Source organism: Chinchilla lanigera, unplaced genomic scaffold, assembly GCF_000276665.1.
Source record: "Chinchilla lanigera isolate Chin_1 unplaced genomic scaffold, ChiLan1.0 scaffold00085, whole genome shotgun sequence".
Taxonomy (NCBI): Eukaryota; Metazoa; Chordata; class Mammalia; order Rodentia; family Chinchillidae; genus Chinchilla; species Chinchilla lanigera.
The window spans coordinates 2,494,930-2,515,329 of NW_004955486.1; the positions used below are offsets into that span (position 1 = coordinate 2,494,930).

Below are 20,400 nucleotides of genomic sequence, written 5' to 3' on the forward strand. Positions count from 1 at the left end.
GGCGCCAGAGCTGCGCACTCGGGAGCGGTGTGGCGTCGTGCGTTTCTAACAGCGTGGCTGCGTGGGGACAGCACGTGGAGAGTTGGGAGCGGAAGCAAGGAGCGGGGTTGTGTTAGCTTGAGAAGATGAGCTTAACATTGGGAGGCTGTGATTAGGGAGAGAGCCTGGGGGAGCAGGCAGCTGGGCCTGCGATTTGCATCTGACCCCAGTGGTCACTGGTAGCGGCTGTGCCCTGCAGGTGTGACGGTGCACCCAGCACGGAAAGGCGTTTGGCCCCTGTCCCCCTGCTCTGCACCCTGTGTGCTCGGGCAGGTGACTCTACCCCTTTAGCCTCCTTTACTTCACTTCCCACACTTCCCACAGGGCTCTCACCCGCCTTGTTGGGTTCCTAGGGGTCTTCTAAATGTATGTGAAGTGCCCAGCTCAGCACCGGATACCTAGTGGGTGTTCTGTAAATGGTAGTGCGCAAAGGTTTCTTACCTGAGTCTGAAATCGTGCCTCCGCTGCAGCCGAGGCAGCTCTCCGATCTTTGTTTCTCCCAGTAAGACAGGATGACATCACCTAACACTTAAGCTTGTCAGATTGAAGTGAAATAGTTCCCACAAAGGTGCTTTGTTAATCACGAAGAACTACTCAGACATAAGGATTAAATTTCATGACTTGTTCACTCATTCAACCAATGCCAGCTGAGCACCTAGTAAATGCCCAGAACATTCTGTTCTGTGAGCTAGACTAACGCAGCACTGAACAAAGCAGATTACCTTCCAGCAGGGGGAGACGGACCATACGCAGATCAGTAAAAGCTTGTGATCAGCGATATGGTGAACGGTGCGGTGCAGACTGGCAGGGCAGGGCAGCGGGGTAGAGTGCGCAGATGGTGTCTGAGCCCGGGCGTGAACGAGATGGGCGGGAAGCCACACCAGCGTCTGGGGAAGAGCGTTCTGTGGGGCTGGTTCAGCTGGTACAAGGGCCGCGCGGCCCTGGTACAAGCACATCGAGGCCTATGGGAGCGGCAGGAACGCCGCTGTGGCTGGGCAGAGCCAGCAGGGGACAGGTGGTGGGAGATGGGGTCTGACTAACACCTGGAGCAGAGGGCCTCGGGAAGCCACTGAACGGCACCTTCTGTGTGGTGCAGTGGAAGCTCGTTGTGGGTTTTGAGCAGTGAAGTGACAGGTGGTTCATGTTTCTAAAAGGCCATTTGGGCCGCTGTGTTGACAGTACTGTAGATTGTTGGAGGGCTGAGGGCTGAGGTCAGCAATCTGCTTAGGAGGGAGCTGCAGCATCTGAGCAGGGGCTTCTGCAGCCCAGACTATAGTCTGGCTGGGAGGAGGCAAGTGCACGGAGTGACGGAGTGACGGATTCAACTTTGGGATTTGCTGATAGGCTGGAAGTGGGTAGAGAGAAGGCACAGTGAAGACGTTTGGCCTGAACACTGGAAGGATGCAGCTGCCTAGTGCTGGGAGAGGAAGACTGGGATGGAGGGAGCAGGTTAGGAGGCGAGGTCAGGACTTGGTTTTGAACGGTTAAGGGTTTTTTTGGCTTTTTTGAGACAGGGTCTCACTATGCAGTTCAGGCTGGCCTTGAACTCACTTTGTAGCCCAGGCTGGCCTCACACTTGCCGTAATCCTCCTGCCTCAGCCTCCCGAGTGCTGGGGTTACAAACACGCGCCACCACACCCGGCTGAGCTGCTTGTTGGGCATGTGAATGGGATATCGAGGGAGTCACAGAGTTAGGAGGAACTAGTGTGTGGATGTCACTTCAAGTCATGAGACTGGGTTAGAACCAAAGCAACTAGTGTAGTTGGGGAAAAGATGGCTCTGTCAACCTGAGGTAAGGATGAGGAGGAGCCGAGGGAGACTGGGAAGGAGCGGCCAGAGAGGCTGGGGGCCAAGAAGCCAGCGAAGGAAAGGGTCTCAAAAAAGGAGGAAATAGCTGGATCAAATGCTGTGAATGTGTCCCATGAGATGAGGACTGAGAATTGGCCATTGGATTTAGGAGCCCAAGAGCCATTGGTGACCTTGATCAGAGCAGTGGGTAAGATTTCCTGGGAAATGAAAATAGAGGCCAAGGAAAGTTTGGAAGCTTGGGAAGCTGTTTCATGTTTTTCTCAGTGTGAGCTGTTGGAGGGTGAGTTATTAAGCAGTCCTTGGGAAAAGGGGCGATGCAGTTCTCCACCAGTCAGCTTCCTCTCCTGTGGACTAGGATTCTGAGAAAATTACCTAGTTTTGTACGTAGGTTTCTGAGATAAGAGAGAGACCAGATATCCTTAGCAGGGTGTTGGCATGGGGCTGCCTGCCGCCTGTGCCACGATCTTCGGTCTGTAGCCACAGCACTTTGCAAATCAGCCTTCCCAAACCTGGCCGGGAAATGACGCAGGAGGTAGAAGCCCCAGGGAGCTGCAGTCGCCATGCAGCCTCCTCGCTGTTCAGTAGGTGGTGCTTTCCTGCCTGCGTTAGAACAAAACCAGGTCCCCTGCAAGGGCGGCAACAGTGGACCTCAAGGTGAAGAGCGGCTGCCCTCCACTCGGGCAGAGTTGCAGAGGGCTGGGCAAACGTAGTGCTCTGTAGACTCCACAGTGCCCTGGTTGAATGCCACCCATAAGTAAAGTTGGGTTTTTTTTTCCCCTTCCTTCTCATGCAGCGTCTGAGGGAAGAAATGGAAGAAATCACGCAGCAGCAGCTGGTGCATGACAAGTACTGCAAAGATCTCATGGGCTTTGGGACGAAACCTCGCCACATTACCCCCTTCACCAGTTTCCAGGCTGTGCAGCCCCAGCAGTCCAACGCCTTGGTGGGGCTGCTGGGGTACAGCTCTCACCAGGGCCTCATGGGGTTTGGAGCTTCCCCCAGCCCAGCCAAGCCTACCCTGGTGGAAAGTCGGTGTTGCAGGGACCTGATGGAGGAAAAATTCGACCAGGTAATGCCAGCCCCCTCCCCCCCTTCTCGCTCCCCCTCCCCCCCTCCCCCTAGGCTCTTCACTTCATTTCCTCTGCCAACCCGTTATCCTTCCTCTCTCAGGTGTGCCAGTGGGTGCTGAAATGCAGGAATAGCAAGAACTCGCTGATCCAAATGACAATCCTTAATTTGTTGCCCCGCTTGGCTGCGTTCCGACCTTCTGCCTTCACAGGTGAGGATGTCTGTGAGAGATACCATTACCGTCTGAGACAGGGGACAGGTGATTCCAGAACACTGCGTCTCTTCACACTGAAGGATCACTGATACAGGGACTAGTCTGGTTCCTTCGCAGTGTGCCTAGTTTTCCATTAATGTCTGAGGCAGCAGACAGAGGAACACTCAGAATGCGAAGGGAGGAAGGCAGGTCTAGGCCAAGCAAGTGCTTATGTGTGGAGGTCACCAGGTACATGAATGGAGACCCGAGGAGGGGGGTTTCAGGCAGAGGCTGTGCAGCAGCAGCCTCGCCACATGTAGGACGCGAGAGCTGGGTATTTCAGAGGCAGATCCGGCTGTGGATTCCCATGTTCTTGCCCTGTCCTCGGTGGGCAGTGAGAATTCCTGGCTATGGAATCTGGCCCAACTCAGGTACCAGTGTGTCCCCGTGAACCATCCCTGAATTACTCCAGCTGCAGATGTTTTGTGGCATTCTGCTGTAGAAGGGCTTTGGCGTCAGATCTAGGGTGAATCCTTCCACAGTCCCTCACTGTGAGGTTTTGGACAGGTTATTTGATCTTCCTAGGCCTCCACTTTGTGACTTGGAAAATTCAAGTAATAATCCCTCCTCTTAAGATGCACGGCATGAGGGCCTAAGTTGCTGCTATAGTGCCTGGCACAGAGTGAGCTCCAATAAATGGAAACCATTCTTGCATTATTAATGCCTCCTTGAGCTTCTTCAAACCCATTTTGGAAATGAGGTAGAGGCATACATTATACTGCAATTGTCTGTTCATATTTAATGTCCCCTTATCCCACTTGATGAATGTGAGACCCCGTCTCAGATATCTTTATATTTCCCTGTGATGCTTAATAAGCATTCAGGACTGAGCAAGAAGCAGGAACCTGAGGGGAGGGCCAGCCTGACCCTCAGCAGCTGCCATTCCCTGGCGCAGATTCATTACACACCACCCAGCCCAGATGAAGCCGCAGGAGAAGCCTCGCTGGTGAGGCGTTAAGCAGGCTGTGTGCACGGAGGAGAACGTGTCAGATAAGGACGAGACAACTGGTCATCAAATCACTGAACGAGAGGGGAATGACAGAATGAAAGTCACCTGTAGTTTTTCAGTTTTCCATTCTTCCCGGCTGGTACCGAGCAGCTCTTAATGATCAGACGCGCCCTGCTCAGTAGAGCTTTAAATGATCTTGGGTTGAAAGTCTGTAGTTCAAAAGGAACTAATAACTAGGCCAAATTTGATCAAAGTCTGGCACATTGTAGAAGCAGTTGCTGTGACACATTCAGAAGGCTGCATAGCAGCAGGATACAAAGAGGGCCCCTGGGGCTTCCTTTTGATGTGGGCTTGTTGTTTTATTAAATAATACGTTGGTGAAATTTAGTCTGGGTGCACCTGCCCATGCTGCATTATCTAAGTGCCATTGGTTTTGAGCTTTCAGTGTGAAGTCAGTGCTTGAGCTTCTGGTGGTATGTAACCTTTTGTTTTGTTTTTCTTTTGTTTTGTTTTGTTTTTGGTACCGAGAATTGAACTCAGGACCTTGCGCTTGCCAGGCAGGCGCTTGTGCATCTGAGCTATATCCCCGGCCCAGTATAACATTTCAAATATCAAAAATGCCTCAAGACCAGGTTGGAGTCTCTTCAATGTCAGATTCCTGCCCTCCTGCTTAAGATGCTAAATCTGGAAAAGGGAATTATGCTCTGGATTCAAGCTTTTCCTGCTGAAAGGCAACCCCCATATGTAAAGGACTCATTTCCCTTCTTGGGTCAATCTGATTTTAGGGTTCTACCCCCTTGGTCTTGTGTTTCCGAGCCCCAGCACATGCCTTGCTGTCTGTCCCCAGAGCTACGAGAAGACATTTCTCGTAAGAGCAGAGGCAGGAATGAGCTGGTTGGGAGCCTGGGAGCCCTCAACACCTATGCCTTCCTCGTGGCTGTGTGACGCTGGCTCCTCCGCTGTCACATAGGTGTTCCTAGACTGAGACTCGGGGCTGGCATGGGTGGGCGAGAAGAAACAGGAGAAAGACAAATGAGGAAATTCCAGCCTTGAGAAGAAAAACGCCTGTTTCGGTTGCCCAGGAATCGCCTACCCTTGCATGCTGGCGTATATAGACTTAATGAAAATACACGTGCGGCTTTCCAAATTGCAAACTAAATCTTACTCTCATGTAACTGTAGCAAAAACCTCTAGGTAATAGCAAAGTGATTTTCAGGCCTAAGCTGACTGAAATGGCCTAGTTGCAAATAGTATTCCATGTTCCTTTAAACTTCATTATAAAAAGAAATCAAAATAATACAGACACCATCTTTGTTTCTAAACAAGATTTAACATTTTTAACCTGCTCTCTCTTCCTTCTTTTCTTTTCTTTTCTTTTCTTTTCTTTTCTTTTGTAGTACTAGGGATTGAACCCAGGGGTATTCTGCCACTGAGCTACATCCCCAGCCCTTTTTAAATTTTGAGAGGGGGATCTTGGTAAATTGCCCAGGCAGGCCTTGAACTTGGGACCTTTCTGCCTCAGCCTCCCAAGTAGCTCGGATTACAGGCATGTGCCACCACACCTGACTAAACATATATTTCATATATTTCTAAATAAAAGTATATAACCTTTTTCTCAGAAGTAACCCTAATGGGAACAATTATGATACTCATTTGGAGGCCTTGTAAGTTTTGGGAGTGTTTTTAAAGGGAAAAACAGCTTATATTTCTAATATTTCCAAAAGATGTGTCTAGTGAGTGATTGTCTAGTGTAAGACATCCTTTCAAGTACATTCTCTGAATTCTTGACGTCTTTCCCAAGAGGCTTTCTTTTCTTCCTCACCCCTGCTCTTCCTTCTCCTTCTTTGTTCTTTCTTCTTTGGCAGTGTTGCAGATTGAACCCAGGGGCACTCCACGACTGAGCTACATCCCCAGCCCTTTTTATATTGAGACAGGGTCTTCCTAAGTTGCCCAGGTTGGCCTCGATCTTGCAGTCCTTCTGCCTCAGCCTCTTGAGTAGCTGGGATTACAGACATGCACCTGGCTAATTTATTCCTACATTAGGTGTTCTGTGGGAACTCTGACCTTGAGTCATCTACTTTGTCCTTTTAGATACCCAGTACCTTCAAGATACCATGAACCATGTCCTGAGCTGTGTCAAGAAGGAGAAGGAACGTACAGCAGCCTTCCAAGCTCTGGGCCTGCTTTCTGTGGCTGTGCGGTCAGAGTTTAAGGTCTACCTGCCTCGCGTGCTGGACATCATCCGAGCAGCCCTGCCCCCTAAGGACTTTGCCCACAAGTGAGTGTCTCTCTTAGGACTTCTCCTTCCACTGCATTAGGCTGGAGAGCAAGCTTGCTCCAGCCCAGTTCCATGGTGGAGCTCACGCCCCTCCCCTGCTTGCTTACACTTCAGGTGTAGCATTGCATAAAGAACAGCACCTCCTCAGTTGACGTCTAGCCTCTAGCCAGTGGAATGACAGATACGTAAATGTTTGGGGAAGCTGCATACCTGAGAATGTCAGCCGCCAGTGCTGTTTACAACATTAATGTGTACAGGAACTCTCCAGACATGCAGATGTCTGCTTTTGATTCAACTAAAGGAAGGAATCATTGACCAAAACTGAAAGGACCTTACCGAGTATCTTTATCCTGATCGCTAAAGTTGAAGTTATTCCATCTCTTGAACCTCGCAATGAATAAAACATGAGAAAACTTGCCGCACCCTGCCAGATTGAGAGGCCAGTGTGTCTTAGCTCAGGCTAGGAAGTCAGTGTTAATAGAGTTGTGTGTTTATTTTCCTGTGTTATTAGCAAGGACTGCTTTGGTGAGTTAATAAGCTCCACCCATTCTAAAGCTCAGCATTCTCATCAGAGAAAGAAGAATTGCTTTGCATATGATGGCTGTGCCTCGAGCTCTCATCCCTGATGAACACATTGATTAATTTGCTTCCTAAATACATTCCTTGGTCAGAACTGCACTATCCCATAGGTGAGACAGTTAAGACACGTTACTGCCATCTGCTGGACGGTCACTAAGATCACGCACATCTGCAGGGCTTTTGCAGTGGACGACTTGTACTCCCACAGGTTCTGGCTCTGCCTGAGCAACCTGCCTTCCTGCTCCAAGGTGGTCTTGGGGTAGGGTGTTACAGAAAGTCGTTGTGTCTAAACCAGCCAGTCTGTTTCTGTGCAGGAGGCAGAAAGCGATGCAGGTGGATGCCACAGTATTCACATGCATCAGCATGCTGGCGCGAGCAATGGGGCCGGGCATCCAGCAGGACATCAAGGAGCTGCTGGAGCCAATGCTGGCCGTGGGACTCAGGTGGGTAACAGAAAGCTGAGCCTGCCCTGTCTCAGTGACAAAAGGTCAGCCCACAGCGGCGTGACTGCCTTGGAAGGGCAAGGTGTGGCTCCTTGCACAATGATTTAGACAGGTCAGACAGCTCCAACTACAGACATAGGCTGGTTTTGAATCCTGGTTCCATCACTAGCTAGCTCTGCAGTTTGGAGTAAGTTATTTCTTTGAGCTTCAATTTCTCATCCGAAAGTGAGCACCATAGAAAATCCTGTTGTCTAGGGTAGTTGTAGGGATTAGATGGAAGAGTTCATGAAATAGCTGCTTGTAGCTTGCTCTGTAGGAAGTGCTCAACAAATGTTCGTAGCTATAGTTCTAAGTAAATTGCTTTAGTCTTTCAAGAGGTAGTGCTCTTGATCTTTTTCTCACATTGTTTATTGAGACTTGGCCTTCTCTAGGGGCTGCATTATATCAACAAGTTCTCCTATGGTGAGGACCAGACACTTGTAGATTGTCCTGAAGTCCGAGACCAGGCCAAGAGAGTTCAGCAATGACTACTTTGTAGTACCCTTTCTTCTTTAGAGACCAAGCGGTGGAGGGGCCTGACCCCCTTGCTGGGCAGGAAGGGCTCTTTCTTCCCAGGCACTGCTGAGGCAGCCTGCCCTGACCCACATGTGACTGCTGTCCTTCTCCTCAGCCCTGCCCTCACTGCCGTGCTCTACGACCTGAGCCGCCAGATTCCGCAGCTGAAAAAGGACATCCAGGACGGGCTGCTGAAGATGCTGTCCCTGGTCCTTATGCACAAACCCCTCCGGCACCCAGGCATGCCCAAGGGCCTGGCCCACCAGCTGGCTTCTCCTGGCCTTGCCACCCTCCCTGAGGCCAGTGATGTGGGCAGCATCACTCTTGCCCTCCGAACTCTTGGCAGCTTTGAATTTGAAGGTAAGAGATTGTAATGGCTCTTGCCGAATTAGTGAGTGACTGGGCACCTGGGAGAGGGAATGGGGGGACCTGGAATCTCCCCAGTATCTCCCCAGTATCCTCCAGACAGACACAGATTCTGTAGTAGCCACTCCTTCCCAGACTGTTTCCACGTGTTGTTAATGCCTGCCACTTGCTTCTCTGTTCCGTACCGAGTTTGCGGATGGATGATATTTGGGGAAAGTATGCATCGATCTAAGGAAACTGTGCTTTAGGGATGGCCCAGTCAGAGAACCTCCTTGCTTCCCACTTCCCCGTAGCTGAGGTGGTATTTAATGCTTTAAAGTGCATAAGCCAGGACGTTGGGGTGTTTCCATTCCCAGGGTGGTGTGGCGGCCAAGAGTGTGTACAGTGTAGTTCAGTTCGGAGTTCTAAACTGCAGGTAAAGCCACGGTAATATATAAGGGAGGTCTGTTGCAGGAGGAAAAATGGATACTTTTGAAATTTCAGATGTGTAGGTTAGGCTAGTCAAGACTGCTGGGAAACAGGCAAGTACAAAAAGCCTAAACCTGTGGCCTGGAGACTTTTATTTCAGACAGGGTCTTGCTATGTAGTTCAGGCTGGCCTTCACCATGTAGCCCAGGCTGACTAAACTGGAAATGATCCTCCTGCCTCAGCTTCCCAAGTGTTGGCATGATAGGCGTGTGCCACCACACCCAGCTGCTGTCTGACAATTTAAAGCCCCCTGTGGTTTTCTTGTCACAGTTCCTCCTCTTACATGAATACTTAGGATAATTTATTCCTAATCAATAGAAAATAGCTATGTTTAAATCCAGCCTACATCAGACACATTTTTGATATTTAAATCTGGGGACTAAAATGGATGAGGTAAACTTGATCCAGAATTGTTTTGCGTTTGGGTCAAAAAATACATTCTTTGGATGGAATTGAGAAAGGGCTTGGGGGAAAGGTGGCTTTTCTGTCTCTCTTCCCTCATCACCCTCTTGTGCCTTTCTGCTGCTGGAAGACATCTATTATTACCCTTTAAGAGAAGAGTTCGAAGTTTGATCAGTGCCTTATTGAAAATGAATCAAGTAGCCACAAAATGAAAAATACAGCTTAGCAGATTACAGACCTTCTTGGCCAAAGCAGCAGTGTTTTCTGTTTTCTTTGTTTTGAATCCAGGCCACTCCCTGACCCAGTTTGTCCGCCACTGTGCGGATCATTTCCTGAACAGCGAGCACAAGGAGATCCGCATGGAAGCTGCCCGCACCTGCTCGCGCCTGCTCACACCCTCCATCCACCTCATCAGTGGCCATGCTCATGTGGTTAGCCAGACCGCAGTGCAAGTGGTGGCCGATGTGCTCAGCAAACTGCTCGTGGTTGGGATAACCGATCCCGGTAAAGTTCACAGACAGATGCAATGTGGGGGAGTGTCTTAGTTACTTTCTTCTCTTTGCTGAGACAAAATACCCAACACCCAAAGTTAGAGGAGGAAAGCTTTATTTAACTCACAGTTTGTAGAGGTTTCAGTCCATAATCAGCTGGCTCCAAGGCAGGGTGGCACATCATAGAAGGGCAACTGTTCATGGTGGTAGAACACAGCAAAAGCCGCAAGCAAGGAGGAGAGAAACAAGCCTCTTTCTGCCCCTTTTATGTTATCCAGACTGCTGGGATTAGGGCGGTGCCAGTCTAGTCAGTGGACTGATGCAGCAGTCACCCACACTTATTCCCAGTATCCTTTATCTGAACTGTGAGTCAATCCCTGTAGATGCAGCTACTTCCGAAAAAGCCCCATCTAAAAGTGCATGGGGCTTTGCAAACCATAACAGGGAGTCAGGAGTTTGGGGCAGTGCGAAGCAGCCAGTTTCATTACGTGACCTCTCTAGAGAGCTTCACCCTCAAAAAGCTGATGTTCAGGCGGGCGTGGTATCGCATACCTGTAATACCAGCACTCAGGAGACTGAGGTAGGAGGATTGCTGTGAGTTAAACACCAGCCTGGGCTACATAGTGAGTTCAAAGCCAGCCTGAATTACATAGCTAGACCCTGTCTAAAAAAAAAAAAAAAAGACCAAAAATCTAACGTTCAGCTATTATAAGATAACCTATCTTTAATTCTTTTGCATTTAGTCATATGAAAAGGGATAAGAAATAACCTAAGATTAGATGAGAGGAAGGGATCTGGAACCCACCTACCAGGCTGGGAAAGGACTGGAGGGGTGGCTTCATGAAGAGGGGTTCAAAGGCTCACTTGCTGTTGCAGACCCCGACATCCGCTACTGCGTCTTGGCGTCCCTGGATGAGCGCTTTGATGCACACCTGGCCCAGGCAGAGAATTTGCAGGCGCTGTTTGTGGCCCTGAACGATCAGGTGTTTGAGATCCGGGAGCTGGCCATCTGCACTGTGGGCCGACTCAGCAGCATGAATCCGGCCTTCGTCATGCCTTTCTTGCGCAAGATGCTCATCCAGGTAACGGGGCGACAGTCAGACCTGCAGGCAGTGGGGAGAGGACGCCCACGGTGAGCTTCGTGGGCAAGGAGAGTTGAGGGCAAGGAAAGAGGAGAAGGATTGAGATACCTGGTGAAGCCGCCTTTGGCTCCCAGGGTCCACTTGTTTCCTGGCTTTGCAACTACAGTTCTAGTTCTACGGCTGTCTGCTCATGAGCCTCATGTCAGTGTGACGCCAGGGTGCTTCTCTGTCCAGGTGAACTTTTCGCGCAGCTCTTTCTTCTTGTATTCACTCAGTAGGTCATGCCAGGCTTCGGCACCTCCTATCCTGCTCTCCCGCTGCTCTGACCCGTGCCGGTGCAAGCACAGAGGCCGTGGTTCTTAACAGTAACACGTGTGGACGTGGTGCCATTCTTTTCATAGTCATTGTCCTTGCTCTGGGGTCCCCCACTTTCATTCTTAACGACGTGCCAGGTCACACGGTAGCCTAGAGGAGACTGGGTTGCCATTGCTTCTAGATCTAGTAGAATGTGCAGTTCCCGCTGAAACCTGGCTGCGCAGTGATGTCTAGTCTGGTCCTCCATGCGGCACGTTCCATCTGCCTCTTCTGGGCCTCTGTGGCTCACCCAGCCATTTCCTGTCCCCTCCTCCGCCCTGTCCCCACGTTGCCCTCTGCTTCCTGACCCGCCTCCAGGGCTTCTTTAAAGTACACACTTTTTATAATATAAAAGAACTTAAGCACAGGAAATCAATAATATGTATAACTTACTCTAGAGAAGTGTCATTTATTCACAATTTTCATAGTTAAAAGTGGCCACAAATGATATCATGAATCAATAAATTAATGAATTATACTTACGTTGGTACTTAGTTTTTAGCGCAGTGTTTTATTTCTGTAACTGCTGGCCCATGTTAGGACTGCAAAGTCTGTTAACTTAAAGCTTTGGGAAGGAAAGAAATCATCACTGAGCCTTTGAGCTCAAACTGTGCTAAAATTAATTTGGTGTTGAAGTACCTCTTAGGATATCAGTATGTTCACTTGGACTTTTTGAGCACCACTGTGTTCTAGGTACTGCTGGGTGCTAGGAATATACCAGTGAATAAGTCAGACATGGCTCCTATCCTCTTGAAGTTGGCACTCAGCTATCAGGCCATCCCATTTTTCTGATACTAGGGAGCCATTGAATGAATTTATCGTGTAATGAATTTAACCTTTGAAACTCCGAATTCTAATTTATTTTTATTTATTTTTTTAAAGGCAGGAGGATTACAAATTTGAGCCAGTGCGGGCAACTTAGCAACAGCCTGTCTCAACATAAAAAGTTTTAAAAAGGGGAGTGGGACTGGGGATGTAGTTCAGTGGCAGAGCACCCCTGGGTTCCATCTTCGGTACTAAAGAAATGAATTTTGATACTGATTTTCTCAATCGACTAGTACAGCTTCCGGTGTTGGTAAAGGCTTTGGCCTTTACTCAAGGCTTTGGTCATTGGGTAGGCGTTGGTTCTTGTCAGGGTGTCGTGAGGTTGGCTCAGTTCTGGCCTGCACTACCCCACATCACTGGGCTCTGCTCCCGGGGCACAGTTCCGTGCCAGCAGCCATCTTTTTGCTGCTATGCATTTTTCTTTGTTTTGTTTTGTTTTTGTTTTTCTCCGGTGCCAGGAACCGAACTCACGACCTTGTGCTTGCCAAGCAGGCGCTTTTGCCGCTGAGCTAAATCCCTAGCCCCTGCATTTTTCTTGGTATCTCTCTCCATCTTTCACCGCCATCCCCTGTGACTGGGAGAAAACAGGCGTTCAGCAGGACACACAAAATCAGGGTTATTAAATCAGTAACCAAAGATGAAAGTATATTACTGCGTTGTGGATGCCTTCTGTGGGTAGCTGAGTTAACCCGGGCTTTGTGATGTTCACTTCCTCGGTGCTCGGAGATTCCTTCCGGCAGCTTCAGCGATCCATAAGTCTGTCTCTAATAAGTTAGCTACGTCTGTATCCCTGTGAGCATAATGTGCTAGTGTTTAAGGATGTCAGTTAGAACAAACATGTTATTTCTGTTCAGTGAAGCCCAAGGGGACTGTGTTGATGTAATCCTTAACTCTTTGGGTTTATCTACATGTGCCCTAAACAGCTACGGAGCATCAGCATTTCTGTCAACATCACAGCTTTTCTAAATGTTCTTTGATTCCTTTATCATGATTTCTAGCCCCTCTTCTGATTTGCTCTCTGCACAAAGACTTTTCTCCCAGGGAGCCCTCTCTTCATTCCTCATTTATGCAAACCCTAATCAGCTTTCCGTGACTGCTGCACTGTTAAAAGCCATGCTTTTGAGAGGACTGTGGGACCTCGGGGTGCTATGATGGAAGAGGGGCTGCTTTCAAACCATTGTTCTTCCATTCACAGCTATATCCAGGCCTATTGTGTTCACTGCAGTGGTGCCTTTGCTGTTGAATGTCTAGCGGTGACTCAATCCCCCAGGGAGGTCTGGTTCCTTCCCCTCGTTCTCTACACATTTTCTATGTTGACAGACAGACCCTCTCTGGAATGCCCTCTGCCACACTTAGCGTTTCTTCCCTATAGATTTTGACAGAGCTAGAGCACAGTGGCATCGGGAGAATCAAGGAGCAGAGTGCCCGCATGCTGGGGCACCTGGTCTCCAACGCCCCCCGACTCATCCGCCCTTACATGGAGCCTATTCTGAAGGTAATACACACGGGACAGAGACTGTCCTGATGTCTTATCTGCATGTGGTTAGGAGGTGGGACTGTTTCCCTGGTCGATTGTTTCTTCGGTCCCAGACCTGGAGCTGAGTGCCACTCAAGCACTTCCGGTTAAAGAGTACCCAGAATCTCACCAGTTGCAGAAAGGTGTTCTTTCTCCTTAGGAGAGAGATACGGTGCTGCAGGCCCATCATTAGATGGGCTTGGAGAGAAGTGGGTGGATAGCAACATAAAATGGCTCTCCCATAAGGAAGAACAGTGTGCTTTAAAATCTCAAGCTTCAGATCTGAGTACATTCGAATCATAAAGTTTTTCGTAATATAATTGCATATCTAGGCGATGGACCGTAGTTAAACGGAGAGACAGGAAATGTCTTTAAGTCATGTTGTTTCCCAGCTCTCCTGGTGTTAAACTTGTACTCATGAAGAAAAGTTTAGGAGTCCACATTTTAGAAAACATCTAGATTCATAAAGCCTAGAAATAGTTATTTATATTCATAAAGCCTAGAAGTATTTATTTATAGCCTGTTGGGTAGATTTTACTTAAATAAAAGAAGTATTTCTCATAGATTCTCATCTGCATTCCTTTTCTCAAACCTTCTCTCCATAGGCTTTAATTTTGAAACTGAAAGATCCAGACCCTGATCCGAACCCAGGCGTGATCAATAATGTCTTGGCCACCATAGGCGAACTGGCTCAGGTGAGGTGCCAGCCCCTTTTCCTGCAGTGTGGAAAGCAACTCTAACCTTGGAGGAAGTCGGAATACTTCTTAATGCCGTAGTGTCCAACCCTGCCTGCTACCCTCCTTTTCATTTCAGGTTAGTGGTCTGGAAATGAGGAAATGGGTTGACGAGCTTTTCATTATCATCATGGACATGCTCCAGGATTCCTCTCTGTTGGCCAAACGGCAGGTGAGTGCCCCTGCTTGCTGACTAAACAGGCCAGAGCCCAGAAGCCAGGAACCAGTTTCTTCTTCTTCAGTTCAGCGTGCCCAGCCAGTGTGTGCAGAATAGGTGCTTGACAGTGTTTGTTGGTTGAGTAGAAAGAAAAAACTTGGAACCAGAGTTCACTGCCATCCTGACCTGAAGTTACGTACAGCGAGTATCAGGGCTGAGCGAGAGCATTCGTGCCAAGGACAATGCAAATCAGCTGTCAGAGCCACAGCTCCTGGAAGGAGAAAGAAAGCCTTGGCTTTAGCCTTTGAGGACCAACAACTCAGCTCACCCTTTCCCGTCGTTTGACATTATTAGATGCTTGGACTAAAATTAAGAATGCTTTAAATTTCCTTTTGAGTCTCCTGTTAACCATTTGGGATATGGAAGAACTTTGTATTTCCTTGAAGAAAGGTGCGGGTATTCTTTATCTTTTGACCAGTGATTGTTGTGGGTTGGCCCTTGATCGGCCATGTTTTCATGCTCTCAGGAATTCTGTTCATGGTCACTGTCTTTACGAGGGATGTCTCTTCTTGAATAGCCCCTGGCAGTGCTGACGTGGGGAGGACAGCCATGCTGTCTTTCTCTCCTACTGGCTTGGTGAGCCATGTGCTCTTTGGCCTGTTCAGGTGGCTCTGTGGACCCTGGGGCAACTGGTGGCCAGCACTGGCTATGTGGTGGAGCCCTACAGGAAGTACCCCACCTTGCTTGAGGTGCTGCTGAATTTCCTGAAGACCGAGCAGAACCAGGGCACACGGAGAGAGGTAGGAAACACGGGAACCTGGTCTTCAGGGACTTTGCTGAGCGAGGGAGAGAGAAGGTTGCAGCAGCCACAGGCTCAGCGTCCTCCATGTTGCTCGTGTAGCTGGCCACTGGGGGTGAATTGTGGGTTGTGGAACATGAGAGGGATATCTGTGAAATCTGTGGTAATCAGTTGGTGTGGTGGACGTTTTCTCTTTCCCCTTTCCCACCCAGGCCATCCGTGTGTTAGGGCTTTTAGGGGCTCTGGATCCCTACAAGCACAAAGTGAACATCGGCATGATTGACCAGTCCCGGGATGCTTCTGCTGTCAGCCTGTCCGAATCCAAGTCAAGTCAGGATTCCTGTAAGTTGTGGGAACCAAGAGAGTCTTGCCAAGTTTTGGCTCAAAGCTCTGACTGGCCATGTTTAGGGAGCGTCTTAGGCTGGATAGTAGAAATGATAGGATACCGGCTCATGCAGCAACTTTCGAATGATAAGTTACCTCATGTCAGTCCAGGCTGAGTCTGTACTCTTTTTTGGTGTCAGTGATGAAGGTAAGAGGATAGCCTCATCCCTTCTGACCATCTCTCACTCTTTCTCTGTGCCTCTTTGATGATTTTTTTCCTGTAGCCCCCGAAGAATGAAAAGAACATAATTAAATTGTCTGTGTCTTAATTGATAGGGAATGCTGAGGCACGTCTTGGGGCACAGAAAAACTAGTAGCTCTCAGAAATACAGGGCTCTTTTCTTCCATCTGATTTTTTTTTTTTTTTTTTTTGTTTTTCTCTGGTACCGGGAACCGAACTCACGACCTTGCGCTTGCCAGGCAGGCACTTTGCCGCTGACCTAAATCCCCAGCCCCCTTTTCTTCCATCTGAGATCTGGCCTTAGAGCCCCATTGCCACTACCAGCCTGAGAAAGTCGGGCAGGGAAGAGGGCACAGGCGATGCTCTTGGACTCTCCCACTGTCCACCAGGGCAGGCCTGCTTCTGAAAGTTAAGGTTCAGCACTGGCTATCCCAGCTATTCCAGCAGGATGTTATTTTCTCAAAAGAAAATAATTTGTTTCTAAACACCACAAGTGTTTAGACCTATTGTTTCCAATGCCTTCTTCCGGCTGTTAGAGAAGTGTGCCTTTGTATTATCCTGCCGGGTGGTCGAGAGTGGAACCTGAGCCTCGTCTCTCTTGGGTTCTGTCTTCCTCAGTGGCCGCAGTGGGCCTCTCCTGACCTGCTGTGGTCCTTCTCCTCCTCCTGCTAATGCTGCCAGGCAGCGTCCTTGAGAGCCTGTTGTTCCGGTCGGGAACATTTGCCTGCTGTCTTGTCTGAATGCCCCAGGGAGACCAGACAGCTGCAAAACAGATGTTTGCCCACTTTAATTCCCTTTACTTTCATTTGGAGAAGTAATTATTTTTATTGATGGTTTCAGCTACAAAGTTGTGAATTGTAGTGGTACAAAGCTAAGTTAGACATAGCAATTTAAAGAAAAACCCATCATGTAGTGTTTTAGGCTTTGGTGGTTTGGGTAATAGAAAAGCCAAAACCCGTTCGGTCTCAGATGGTGAGCCCATTCATCAGTTCCTAATAGAGCTCATATTCCCAGTGAGGTTAGAACATACGAGGGAAAATGATATGAATGCTAATGTCTTCGAGGAGGTTTTTTGTTCGCTGTTAACCGTGCCCTGCCTGAAGTCAGAAACATGTCACGAGTAGATTATAACTCACGTTATCCTTTGGTCCTAGCTGACTACAGCACCAGTGAAATGCTGGTCAACATGGGAAACTTGCCCCTGGATGAATTCTATCCCGCTGTGTCCATGGTGGCCCTGATGCGGATCTTCCGAGACCAGTCTCTCTCTCACCATCACACCATGGTTGTCCAGGCCATCACCTTCATCTTCAAGTCCCTGGGGCTCAAGTGTGTGCAGTTCCTGCCCCAGGTCATGCCTACATTCCTGAACGTCATCCGGGTCTGTGACGGGGCCATCCGGGAAGTGAGTACATAAAACTGCATCCTTGCTTCTGTCTGCCCTCCACCACACACGCGCCTCGGCTCCCTAATGCTGCGCTCTGCTTGCTGCTGAGCCCCGTGCCTTCCCTCCCCTCAACCTCCAACTCCCAAATGTGTAGTCAGTTCAGTCGTTTCCTGGCTCTTCCCCTTGGGGCACCTAAAAGATGTACATCCGGAGGAAGTAGTATATATTTAGAGATTCTAATTTCTGATTTTGAGTCTGGAATACAGAAGTATAATTAAAAAAAAAATTTGGCCAGGCATGGTGGCGCACACCTGTATTCCCAGCACTCCGGAGACTGAGGCAGGAGGATTGTTGCGAGTTCAAGACCAGCCTGGGCTACAAAGTGAGCTCAAGGCCAGCCTGAACTGCATAGCAAACCCTGTCTCAAAAAGACAAGGGGAAAAAAAACCTGTAATTTAAAAAAACAATTCAAGATCTTGCTATGTTGCACAGTCTGATCTGAAACTCATGGGCTTATCCTCTTGCCTCAGCTTCCCAACCCTCAGGGACTATGGCACGCCACACCTGCCTGCAGTTTATTTTTATGTGTTATACTCTACGACTGTCAACCTCATTGAATTAGTATTAATTATAATAAGTTAGTGATAGATTCAGATTGTCACTCTAGATGATCATGTAGTCTGACAAAAAAGACAAAAAGTAGTTTTGATGTTTCCATTCTAATGTTTAAATCATTAATTACTTTTCCTCATTGCACTCCTACGGCTTCCATCACAGTGTTGGTTAGATGCAGTTGCAGTGAATATTTTAATCTTGCTTCTGTCTGTTTCAGTTTGTTTTTTTGCAGTACTAGAGAGTTAATCCAGGGGCTCACATATGCTAGGCAAGCGCTCTACCACTGAGCTATACCCGCAGTTCTATTTATGTATTTATTTTAAAATTTTTATTATCCTGAGGATAAAAGCCCTGGGCCTTTGCACTGAGCTACAGTCTTAGCCCTTTTTTAATCTTTTGTTTTGAGATAGGATCTCCTTGAGTTGCTCAGGCTGGCTTCAAACTTATGGTCCTCTTGCCTCAGCCTCCCAAGTAGCTGGGATTACAGGTGCATACCACCAGTTCTAGTGGTAGATAGCTCTTCATCTGCTGAAGTGATCATATGGTTTTCCTCTCTCAGTGTGTGTCATACATTGTTACTTTAATGTGTGTAAACCATCTTGGTTATGGTGTGTTTTTAGCATTGATTTTATATCTGATACTTAATTGAGAATTTTTGCAATTTTTTTACTCTTTTTGTTTTTTCTTTTTGGGGTTTTTTTTCTGGTACCGGGAACTGAACTCACAACCTTGCACTTGCCAGGCAGACGCTATGCTGCCGAGCTAAATCCCCAGCCCCAATTTTTGCAATTATGTTCTCAAACATAATTGATGTGTAGTTTTTAACAACAGCCTCAAAGATCTTCACTTTTCTTTTTCCTTTTACGAAACTATTGATTTTATCCAAATGATAAAATTTATTGTCATGAAGTTGTTCACACTACTTTATATCATAATTTCTTGCTAGAAATTTGTCAGTTATTTTTTTTTTCAGAGAACCAACTTTTGCCTTTGTTGGTATTTCTATATTTTTGTTTTCTATTTCATTAATCTGCTGTTTATTATTTTTCTCACATTTTCTTTGTTCTGCTTTTTTTAAAAAACTTCTGTTGGAACTCTAGGTCATGAAATGTCAATCTTCTTTTCTAATGAAATCTGCTGGGGCTGTAAATTTTATTCCAAGTATTGCTTAGCTTCATTCCAAATTTGTAAAAAAACTTTAAAAACTTGATTAAGATAAAATTTACGTACCATAGATTTACGTTTCTTAAGAGTAAAATGCATTGGTTTTAAATATACTTGTAGTATTGAGCAATCATTACTAGCCATCTAATTTTAGGAGATTTCCGTCACCACAGCCAGAACCCTCTTGCTTATTTGCAGATGTTCTTCGTTCTACGCTGTGGGCAGCCACTGTTCTGCTTTCTGTTGTAGATTTTCATGAATGGACGTTCCGAATAATTGGGATCATAGAATACGTATTCTTTTGTGTGTAGGTTTTTTCACTTTTGAATTTATCCATATACTATATGTCAATAGTATTTTCTTCTTTCATTGCTGAAAAATAATGTATTTTCGTTATTGTTCAGAAGCAAATATGTTCTAACGTTTGCTGTGATCTCAGCTTCACCATTGAGCTGCTTAGAAGTAGGTATTTTATTTGCAAACTTAGAAGGTTTTAAATTTCTCCTTGTAATACTGATTTCTAACTCAGTTGCATTGTGTTTATGATTCTTTGATGTTTGCTGAAACTGCTTTCATGGTCTAGTGCTTGATCGATTTTCCTAAATTTCCTGTATGCTTGGGAATTGTGTGTATTTGCTAATGTTATGCACAGGGTTCTGTGTATGTCATTAGATTGAACTTACTCCATACTGTGCTCAAATCTTTTGTGTTTTTGTTATTTGGGGGGTGGTTGGCTTAGTCTGTTAATTACTGATCTGTTAATTACCGAGAGAAGTGAGTTAAATCTCCTCTAGTGGTAGATTTATTAATTTCTCATAGTTTAGTCAATTTTGTTTTATATATTTTTGAGGTTGTATTATTGGGTACATGCAAATTTAAAATCATTTTGTCTTGGTAAATGAATCTTTCATCATTATGAAATGACCCCTTTTTTGAGAGAGGTCTTACATTGCCCATGCTGGCCTTAATCTTGAGCTCCTCCTGTCTCAGCATCTCAAATTGCTGGGAGTATAGGCATGTATCACCACTCTTGGTAAAGTAGCACTTTTTATCTTGAGTAATACCTTAACATTTATTTACTTAATATTAATATAGGTGTACCAGTCTTTTTGGGAAGAATGTATATTTCCTGTCCTTCCACTTTTAACTGGCTTGTGACTTTGTTTTGCATGGATCTCCTATAAATACACTATAGCCAGGTTAATTTTTTCTTTTAAGCAGTTCTCAAAATAATCAGTTCCCCTGCATCCTCTTATGGCAAGCATTAGAGTTTTAAGCAATACTAGAACTCTTAGATACATGCATTTATGATGTGTGTGTGTGTTAGCTTTCAGTTGTTTAACTTTTTAATACAACTTTGAAACTGTCATTTGGTCCAGTTACATTTATTGTAATTGCTGATATACCTGAGTTTACATCTACCGTCTTTTTTTTTTTTTTTTTTTTTTTTGGTTTTTCTCCGGTACCGGGCCTCTACTCATGGGCCACCTTTAATTTTTAAA

At 46.9% G+C, this 20,400-nt stretch overlaps 1 protein-coding gene across 1 annotated transcript in view; it reads left to right on the forward strand.

The window, feature by feature from the left end:
* Mtor (mechanistic target of rapamycin (serine/threonine kinase)) overlaps nt 1-20,400 on the forward strand; it is a 112,053-nt gene that overhangs the window by 7,288 nt on the left and 84,365 nt on the right. The window contains exons 7-19 of the mRNA XM_005404004.2: nt 2,642-2,917; nt 3,019-3,127; nt 6,210-6,396; nt 7,290-7,418; nt 8,089-8,333; nt 9,498-9,713; nt 10,577-10,782; nt 13,334-13,456; nt 14,083-14,172; nt 14,291-14,383; nt 15,034-15,168; nt 15,380-15,509; nt 16,887-17,137. Of these exons, the coding sequence (XP_005404061.1) occupies nt 2,642-2,917; nt 3,019-3,127; nt 6,210-6,396; nt 7,290-7,418; nt 8,089-8,333; nt 9,498-9,713; nt 10,577-10,782; nt 13,334-13,456; nt 14,083-14,172; nt 14,291-14,383; nt 15,034-15,168; nt 15,380-15,509; nt 16,887-17,137 (2,190 nt within the window). The remainder of the gene's footprint in view (nt 1-2,641; nt 2,918-3,018; nt 3,128-6,209; nt 6,397-7,289; nt 7,419-8,088; nt 8,334-9,497; nt 9,714-10,576; nt 10,783-13,333; nt 13,457-14,082; nt 14,173-14,290; nt 14,384-15,033; nt 15,169-15,379; nt 15,510-16,886; nt 17,138-20,400) is intronic.